This window comes from Pteropus alecto, unplaced genomic scaffold, assembly GCF_000325575.1.
Source record: "Pteropus alecto unplaced genomic scaffold, ASM32557v1 scaffold161, whole genome shotgun sequence".
NCBI classification, from domain to species: Eukaryota; Metazoa; Chordata; class Mammalia; order Chiroptera; family Pteropodidae; genus Pteropus; species Pteropus alecto.
In genome coordinates this window covers 6,896,673-6,907,042 of record NW_006432943.1, presented here as the reverse complement: position 1 = coordinate 6,907,042, position 10,370 = coordinate 6,896,673, and the positions used below count along the sequence as shown (strand labels likewise).

The 10,370-nt window shown below is 35.6% G+C and overlaps 1 protein-coding gene and 1 pseudogene across 1 annotated transcript in view; one reads left to right on the top strand and one right to left on the bottom strand.

Moving 5' to 3' along the window:
- FRAS1 (Fraser extracellular matrix complex subunit 1) overlaps positions 1-10,370 on the top strand; it is a 414,255-nt gene that overhangs the window by 313,907 nt on the left and 89,978 nt on the right. Inside the window, 3 exon segments of the mRNA XM_025043815.1 lie at positions 5,110-5,241; positions 6,488-6,613; positions 8,468-8,715. Of these exon segments, the coding sequence (XP_024899583.1) occupies positions 5,110-5,241; positions 6,488-6,613; positions 8,468-8,715 (506 nt within the window).
- Positions 4,534-4,652, bottom strand: LOC112476380 (annotated as a pseudogene).

The following is a 10,370-nucleotide window of genomic DNA, read 5'->3' as shown; positions in this document are numbered from 1 at the left end:
GAATGGAAGTATATTCTGCTGTTTTTCCAGAAAGAAGATTTATTATATAAAGATCTCTCATTAGCCTGCTGCGAAGAAGGTTCTTTTCTTTTGGTTTCCAGTAGGTGGTATTTATCCTCTTGGATCCCTGCTTTATCTAAAGCCTTAATAGTCCTTTCTTTATTTTCTTTTAGATATTCAATCACACTCGCTACCCTCAGTTTCGGTCCCTGTCAGCATTAGTGACAGTTTCGGTAGCATTTACTCAGATTCCCCTGGGGCTCCGGGGCATTCTGTCTCGGAGGGTATGGGGGGAGGGGCCCTCTGGGTTAGGGGTTGGAGGTTGTGGCTCAGCCTCAGTTTGGCAACCACTGCTGGTAAAAATCAACTGTTGTTTCTCTGCCATCCCTACTTTTCTGCTGTCCCTGTCTCTCTGCCTCTTGCCCTGATGATTGGGAAATGCCACCAGCCACATGGAGCTCGCAGCACTCTCAAGCAGGGCTGTTCAGGGAACTTGCCACTTCTTCTCCCCTCCCCTTCCTCCTACAGGGAGCTTGGGCTGTGACAGGCAGCTTCTTTATTACTCCCAGTCCACTGCCCGACCCCCGGGGTTCTGACCTGTGGTAGCTCCTATGCGCAGATCCCATGCTCTGACGTGCTGGTGTGCAGTTTGGGTGTTTTTTGTTGAGTTTTACGTGTTCAGCTTATTGTGTTTCAAGGGGAGAGATCTGGGAACGTCTCTCACGCCTCCATGTTTAATCCAATCTCCTCCATACAAATTTTAGATTTGTCCTATTTCCTTGAAAATGCCATTGGAATTTTGATAGGGTTTGTATTGCATCTGTAGATTGCTTTAGGTAGTATAGACATTTTGACAATATTAATTCTAATTCATGAGCATGGAATATCTTTCCATTTATTATGTCTTCTGCAATTTCTTACATCAATGTACTGATTTTGTATCCTGCCAATTTACTGAATTCATTTGTTCTTAGATTTTTGTGGCATCTTTAGTGTTTTCTATATATAATGATATGTCATTTGCAAACAGTTACAGTTTTACTTTTTACTTTCCAGTTTGAGGCTTTTTATTTCCTTTTCTAGTGTTGTGTCATTATTGATATGAACCCAGTATAAGGTCATTTCTAGAGACAGACTTCTAGACAACTCATGCTAAATCACTAATAATATATAATAGATTATATCATTTACACTTTACAAATCAATTTACAATACAAATTGTCTTGTTTAATCCTTGTAATAATATTGTAAGGATAGATATTATTTTTAGCATTTTAAAGCTGAGGAAACTAAGGGTCGTTAGAGTAAGTAATCTGCTTTGGTTTCCACACCTAGTAAACAGTAGTACCAGGATTTTAATACAAGTTTCTGAGTCTGAATATGGGATATTTAGTTTAGCCTAGTCTGTACATATGTTGGTCATGAAGAATGAATGTCATGGTAGTGTGCCAGTTTGGTTTCCAAACCTCAACGTTTACCTGAAAGCTTGAATAGGTGAAGGAATTAACTATTAACTTCTTTGGGACTTGAAGTTAAGTGATCCTTGAATTCATTATTAAGAGTAAAGGAATGGACCTTTAATTGACCTTAAATTATTTTATTTCTGCCCGAGGTTCCTTTTTATTGTTGAGTGATTTTTAAAAATTTTATTTTAAAGACAAAGTTTTTTAGAGCAGTTTTAGGTTTACAACAAAATTGAGAAGAAGGTATAAAGATTTTCCTTTTATCTCTTACCCCCACACATTTATAGCATAACCTCTCACATTATCAATATCACTCATTGGAGTAGTACATTTTTTTTTTTTACCAAGGAACCTACGTATCACCTAAAGTGCAGTTTACTTTAGAGTTCACTCTCAGTGTTGTACATTCTGTGAGTTTGGACCAATGTATGACATCCATCATGATAATATTATACAGAGTATTTTTACTGCCCTAAAAATTCTCTGTGCTCTGCCTATTCATCTCCCCACCCTACCTCCTACCTTTGGTAACCACTATTCTTTTTATTGTCTTCCAGAATTTTGCCTTTTTCAGAATGTCATGAAGGTAGAATCATGCAATATGCATCCTTTTCAGATTGGCCTATTTCACTTAGTAATATGCATGTCAGTTTCCTCCAATTTTTTTGTGTGTGGCTTAATAGCTCATTTCTTTTCAGTGTTGAATAATATTCCGTTCTCTGGATATACCATAGTTTATTTATTCATTCACCTACTATAGGATATCTTGGTTGCTTCCAAGTTTTGTCGATTGTGAATAAAGCTGCTGTTAACATGTATGTAGGTTTTTGTGTGGACCAAAGTTTTCAGTTTCTTTGAATAAATACCAAAGAGTGCAATGCTGGATCATATGTTAAAAGTATGTTTCATTTTGTAAGAAATTGCCAAACTGTCTTCCAAAGTGGTTATACCATTTTTCATTCCCAGTAGCAATGTATGAGACTTTCTTTTGCATTTCCCTGGTGACATATGATGAGGAGCATTTTTTCATATGCTTATTTTCCACCCATATATCCTCTTTGGTGAGGTATCTGTCAACGTCTTTGGCTCATTTTTAAATAAGGTTGTTTGTTTTCCTATTGTTGAATTTTAAGTTCTTTCTACATTTTGGATAACAGTTCTTTATCAGACGTGTCTTTTACAAATGTTTTCTCCTATTTTGTGGCTTGCACCCTCATTCTTTTGACATTATCTTTAACAGAGCAGAATTTTTTCATTTTAGTGAAGTCCATCTTATCCATTTCTTCTTTCATGAATCATGTCTTTGGTCTTGTATCTGAAAAGGCATCACTGTACTCAAGGTCATCTAGGTTTTCTCTTGAGCTATCCTCTAGGAGTTTTGTAGTTTTGTTTTTCACATTTAGGCATATGATCCATTTCAAGTTAATAGTTGTGAAGGGTTTAAGAAGTTCTTTTTTTTTTTTTAAGAAGAAAAACTTGTGGAATCTGGTAAGAAGGAAGCCATCTTCTTTAGGAGAATTTTGTGAGAGAGAACTTTAAATTGGGCACATAATGAAATAAGACAGCAACAAACCCAAGCCCTGATATTAACCCATAAAGTGAAGGAGAATAGCTCACTTGATTCATCAGCTAAGATGAGGAAAGCTGATATTCCTAACCTAACTGCTTCAATACAAGCACAGATGCTCTGGAGAACCATCCTGAGCAAGGCAAACACAAGGTGAATGGTGCTCAGGAGGCATCTGACCCAAAGAAGCAGTTTGACTCTTTCTCAGCAAAATCAGAAATGTTGCTTAAAGGAGGGCTGGACATGTAATTGCTAACGTTTTGATTGTAAGCTCTCATGTTTGCTTATAAAACCTTGCCACTTGCATGATATATTTTCTTGCTGTGTAATATATATCAGAAAATACCTTTCATTCATTTACTTACAAAGGCAAAGGTATACTTTGGTCATACTGACAGCTGTATGATATGACCAAAGCTCTTGATTTTAGGGCTTTTTTTCTCCTTTTTTGTAATGTAAGGATGTTGAAGAGTCCCTTAGGTTTCCACCATACACACTTAAAAACAAAACCAATGTAAAACATTTAAAAATAAAATTATATTTTACAATTATTTATTTTTATTTAACATAGGGGTTCTTCATTTAAATTCCAGGGAATTCAGGAATCCTTAATCCACTGAAATTTATGAAAAGTTTGTATGTTTGTCTCCAAACCCCCATAAGTTAAGGATCATCTGTCCTTATCTTTGATGATCCACAGAGAAGACTGAGCATTAACAAAGAATCAGAGGCAATAATTTTTACATTTGACTGAATGAACAGAGCCATAAAACCTTCATTCTTATAGGGTTGATGTCTTGTACCCCTTAGTAGGGCTATTTCTGGATTTCTTTTGGTATGCCTTATAAAATCCAGCCATATCTTTTAGATCTGTTGTCAAGGAAAAGAGAATTCTGAAATCTAAATGGAATCATTACTAGGAGTCACTGAGCAATGCTCTACTTTGCTTAAGTAGAGGTCAGATTCCTATTGACTTGTTACTAAGTCCAAAAGAAACTAGGTTTTTATAACCAACCCACAGACACATTTAAAATAGTCAGTAGTATAGTTTTCTCAATTGCCACTATGGATAAACACATTGATGAATTTGTGGTGCAGGTGTTCCTTAAGGCCTGGCTTTTAGAGATGAGAGGGTTTGTTAAGTTGTGAGAAAGTGGAAACAAAAGTCAAGAATCATGCAATTCTTCTTTCATTTCCTTTGGGTGATCATTGTTCACTTGAATGTCAGATAATCCAGGAAAATAAAATCTTAAAGTCACTGTTTTGTTCACAAAGATGCCTTCCCTTTATTGCATTGTGCGTAATGATCAGGTAAAAATGGGTCTGCTTATCTCCAAACAAATGTCATTAGAGAGATTTGTATGGACATTTTATGTCCTGTTTAAAGTTATTTTTTTTTTAATTTTTTAAGCAAGGCAACCCTTGGTTGACCTCACAGATTGCAAGGACCTTGTCAGCTTACAATCCCTTATTTTTTTATATTTTTATTTTTTTCATTTTTTACGCCTACAGCACCTGGTCTTCCTAGGTGGTCTCCCATCCAAGTACTAACCAGACCCGACCCTGCTTAGCTTCTGAGATCAGAAGGGATCAGGCTTGTTCAGAGTAGCATGGCTGTGGACTAAAGTTATTTTCTAATGAGACACAGACATGCCATTTTTTAAAATATTTCTTGAATTTCTCTGGAACATTGTAAGAAAGAATTTAATTAAAAAAGAAATAATTCCATAAATAAAAGCCTTTACCACCATCATCTAAGGGGGCATATTTTGTATTACTTTCCTTTCCACTAACATTTATCAATATCATCTTGTTGTGAAACTTGCTTCTTAGAATGACCTTGATGTTATGGTCCTTTAGCTTTTTTGTTATCCATATAAAAAGCTTTGTTAGAATAGCTCACAGTATTTTACTTGCTTGTTTTCTTTTTCCATTTGTAAACATCTCTTCAAAGTGTTAAGGTAATCTAAAACAATTCTGTCTACGTATTTATGGAAATAGCCTAAGGTGACCAGACTACAAGCTGATCTCTGTGTGTGTGTGTGTGTTTGTGTGTGTGTGTGTGTACACCCTTTCTAGTTTCCGATGGAGAGCACACAAGTCCAGAGATGGTCCTCACCATTCACTTACTTCCCATTGATCGGCGCCCGCCAGTGTTCCAAGTCACAGCCCCACTGCTTAAGGTCAGCCCAGGAGCTAGCACTTCTATAGGTAAGAACTGGGAGCCTGAAAGAAACTTGGCTTTTGAAACCATAAACATATTATGGAACCATATTTCAATAACAGTCTCTGTTCAAATGTCTTTTTTTTTCAATTAAATTTATTGTGGTAACATTGGTTAATAATGTTATGTAAGTTTCAAGTGTACAATTCTATAATACGTCATCTGTGTATTGCATTATGTGCTCACCACCCAAAGTTTAGTGTCCTTCTGTCACCATATATTTGACCCTTTTTACTATATTCATCCTTAAACCTCTTGGTGGTTACCAAAAAGTAATGCTCTCTTCTTCCAAAAGTTGCATGCATTCTCATATATATTCTCCCTTCTACCCATTTCCATGGAAATAGAAACAACACAGATAGAAGGGAATAAACCCTTCAGAGGCCAATGCTCAATGATGGAATACAACACAGAATTTATTTTCCAGCCTCCAGGAGATTGATTTGTCGCCATCACTAAAATACATAGTAATGGAGAATAGAGAGAATAGAGGGGAGCGGTTTCAATGACTGCTCTTGTTTTCTGTTTAGAAAGTAAAGAGTAACAGGAGCAATAACAGAAAAGTTTGTCGGCCCAATTATTTTGTATGTGATTTTAGTTGCTATCAGTATACTTACTCTTTAGAAGTTTATTCTTTTATCAAGAACATCAAGAGCAAACAGTATATACTGTGATTTTTGTTAAGTGTGCTCTACAGATCCTTACCCAGTTTCTACATATGAGTATTGGCCTAAAATTAATTATAATCCAACTTATAAACAAGCCATAGATACAAAAACAACTGTCATTTTTACCCTATTTCTTTTCACTTCAATGATGGCCAGAGCAGCCATTGTTAAAATAATTTGGCTCTTTTGTAGATTCAGAGAAAGAAGAAAGGAAGAAACAATGAAAAGCAAAACCAATTTCTGGGGACATTTTCTGGAAGAAAACCTACCCAGAACTGACCTTTTTCTGGCTTCCATATCCTCATTGGTATGGAAGAAAAATGGTATTTGGAATTCAGAGATAATTACTTAAAAGTTAACTTTTGGAAGAACCTACTTGCATTTTGGAATTGACTACATTATCACTTTTCACTTTTTTTGTGGTTGATTAGAATTCAACAGTACTTTCTTATAAGCATCAGATTAACCACAACATGACTTCCAGCCTAACTTATGGCTGTAATATATACAGAATATATAATTAATGTATGTATCTCCTCACCATGCTTTATTCTCCTGACCATAGGACTTCAGTTGGTAGTAAGAGATACTGATACAGCACCCAAAGAACTCTTCTTTGAGCTTCGGAAACCTCCAGAACATGGTGTGCTCCTTAAGTACACAGCTGAGTTCCAAGGGCCCATGACTACAGGTAGCTGCTCACTCTGTCATCAACCTACTTGGAGGATCTCTCGCTCTACAGGACGTTTTATGTGTCTCAGACAAGAAGTAAAGCAACTTTATAGGACAAACTATGAGGAGATGCTTAGAAAGGAAAAACTTTTAGTATTTAACCCAGCGGCTGAAATATTTGGGACTTCTTTCTCTGCACCACTACCCATGCCCCCAAACTATAAAGCTATTTCCTCAAGTTGTAGGTGAAATTGGTTGATTTCTGAAACCTAGAGTAAATTCATTTAGAACAACCTCATATGAATTGTCAGCTGCCACTTTCTTATGGATTGTTCATGGACATGAATTTGTTTTCTTTAATTTCATATGTAAATCTTCACAATATTTATTGCACTGTGACTCTGATAGTGTAAACTACATACATCTTCATCCATAAGAAAAGGGGACACATTTAAAAAGGATTATCTATGCGAATTAAGTGTGGAAATGTGATCAACTTTCCAAAATAATATTTACCATACTTTCTCTAATAGAAAAAAATAATACATATTTGTTTTTTGGAAAGTACAGAAAAGCACAAAGAATACAACTAAATATAATTTTTAATAGTCAGCTCTTATGTATCAAAGTGGATATTATCCCTTTCAAAGTAGCCACCTTGGGATGCTATATACTTATTCCAACAATCTATACTTCTCAAAAGCTTTATATAATTCCTATTAGGCACATAATAATGCATTCTTCTCAATATTCCTGTAGAGGGAAGGGGCCAAGTTTTTAACATTGAGAGTAGATCAAATTTGTAAGAACAATCAGTAATCACTTGGGAGTCACAAGGCAGAGTTTTAAAAATGTATTGAACCAAAGTAAGGTCATTAGAATAGATTTCTAATATTCTAAGGGAAATACTTTAGGGGCATAACAATCATAGCCTAGTTTTAGGCACAATGCCATGAACACCAGTAAATCACAATAATACGATGTCAAAAGAGAAGGCTTAGAAGATGAATAGAGAGAATGAATAAATTCTTTAGTTTATTCACATAACTTAGAGTTGTGAATAACATCCAATAAGACCAGTACCTCAGCTATGCTCTGAGGAATTGTTAGGGCCCATGGCACTAGGTGACATTTCTCATTAGAAAGGGCTACATGACCAAAGAATTTTGAGAAGCTTTAATGTTGTATATTAAAAATTCTAAAATTCTAATAAATCCTGCAGTTTAACTTTTTTTAATTTTTAATTTTGTTTAAACCTATTTTCCCAGACTTCTATAATAAAACTGTTTTCACACGTCTATCAAATCTATCACAAATTAGTAATCTAGACTTAGACAGTGTGGGTTTCTAACTTTAAGTACATTTTTCAATCTTTAGATATTTTTTAATTAAAAAAAAACATACTCTCAAAACAAAGATTTCTTACTGGGTTGTCAAGCATAATTTATTTTCTTAACTATTTCAAAGAGTTTTTAGTATCAAGGTTAGATCTAGAAGGACTATTATAAAGAATAGAGGCTTGTCCTTTATTCTCTAAAACTAAGAATGATGAATGGACCTTATAGAGACATATTTTGGTTCATGTGATTAAGAACTTAAAAAAAATTAGAGCTGTGTCCAGTAGAATGAGTTACCTTATAAAAGATTGAGGCTTCTACCTTGAAGAGTGTTGAAGGACAGGTTAAATAACCGTTTTTCAAGGGGAATGTAAAAGGAATCCTATATTGAGTGGGTGGTTGGACTAATTAGCTTACATCTCCCAGAGATTATGATCCTACATACACTTTGAAATACTGAGATCAAAGGTGTTACATAAATGAAAAGCTTCATTCCCAGAAGTAATTGGTTTTGTAATTTGTTTTATTCTTCAAAGGTGACACTTTCACATATGAGGACATTGAGAAAAATGTTCTGCAGTATCTACATGATGGCTCCTCTGCCCAGGAGGACAGCATGGAGATCTCAGTCACAGATGGCATCTCTGCAACAACGATAGAAGTGAGAGTGGAGGTGTCACTGTCAGAGGACCCAGGGCCTCGGCTGGCTGCTGGCACCTCTCTGAGCATTACCGTTGCTAGTAAAAGCACAGCTGTAATCACTAGGTCACACTTAGCTTATGTTGTAAGTACTTACCCTTGTCTTGTTCTCTACTGCACCCTCTGACTGGGCTGACTAGAAAGCAATGTCACGACTGAGTGTTTGGGGCATCGGGTATATGGCCCTATAAAGAACTTTTTTCTCAACTTCCCTATAGTTCTCCTCTTAGGAATAGTTACACTCTTTATTACAACTGCTCTCAGTGTCTCATTAACTGACAAGTAAATGAGCAAACCTGTTGAAAACAATGGGTATATGTAGGGATGAGCGATTGTCAACAGAAACAGTGCCAATGTCAGAAAAGTCCACCTTCTCATATTTTAAGCTCCATCCATAATATTTCAAATGAAAAATTTGAAAGAGCATTTTAGAAGACATTACCTGGTCAATGATTAATAGGTACGGTACATCATGGCCCACTTTTTTGAGAAAAAGCCCACTTTTCACCAGCTTTTGCCTCAGGTCCAGCTCTAGACAGAATACTGGCACATTCCTCTGGCCGTGCCTCTCTGTCAGATTTCCTAGGCAAGATTTCTGGCTCACTCTATATTCCATGCCGCAAAAGAGTCAGGGCGGTTAGGGGACCAAAGGAAAATTCAGGAATTCTAGGCTTGCTTGTTTTTCTCTCATCTAGCCTTAACTTGATAAGTGATCCTGGTAATTAAATTTATCTTCTTTCTTAGATTTTACCTCTGGAGCTCAGGATAATGAGGATAATTAATTTTATTTTTCAATTATGTGTTATAAACAGATATGAGTTCTCTATGTAAACAATAATGAGTAGTTTTGACAAATACCTTGAAAATAAGAGTGATTATCTGAATGGTAATTATTCTTAGTATTGAATTTTTCCTTTACTAATCTTTACAATTCCAACCAATAACCTGGCCTTTAAAAAAAAAAAAAAAAAACTATATAGTTTTAAGTAATCCTTTTCTGGGCTGAAGAATCTGGCTATAAAATCTAGTCCTGAATAGTAGCATGAAAGATAAAGCATTGGCCTGGGAACAATTGCTTCAATTGCTTTTGCACAGATTTTCCCCTCAAATTGCCTTTTCTTAAATTATGGGAAGCTGCATTCCACCCTGATTCTTCTCATGGGTCTAGTATAGTTTCAGAATAGCTTTGATTTTTTTTTTTTAATCGACAGGTGATTTTTACCATAGGTTATGGTCTTTTGAATCTTATGAAACTCATGAATTCATAAAAACGTATGAATGCAGATTTAATCAATAGATCATCGAGGCTTAAAAAAATGTTTGACAGACCAAAATTGCACTCCAGGAGAAGTTCCTACCCATTAACTGCATATTATAAGCTGCATATCAAAATGCAAGCCCATTGGCAACTGAACGTGTATTTTCAGAAATTGATTGAATGTGAATTTACCCACTAGAGCAGAAAGACTCCAAAAGAACTATTCTAGCCTGCCGAAAGCATAGCATATTTTAAAGACTTAGCTAAGTTACATACTAACTTTCTCTGAGGGCTATAGAAGAATTTTGTTGTACTCAAGGTAATGGGGAAAATTTTTCCAGATATGCATAGTTAGTGAGTTTGCAGTGAACATCCAGAAAAGTTGGAAAAACCATCTGAAATCCTGGTCATAAATGAAGCAGAATATAAAAAGACAGAAGCAGGTGAGCCTGATCTTAATTAGAGTATCATTAGCTGCAAAA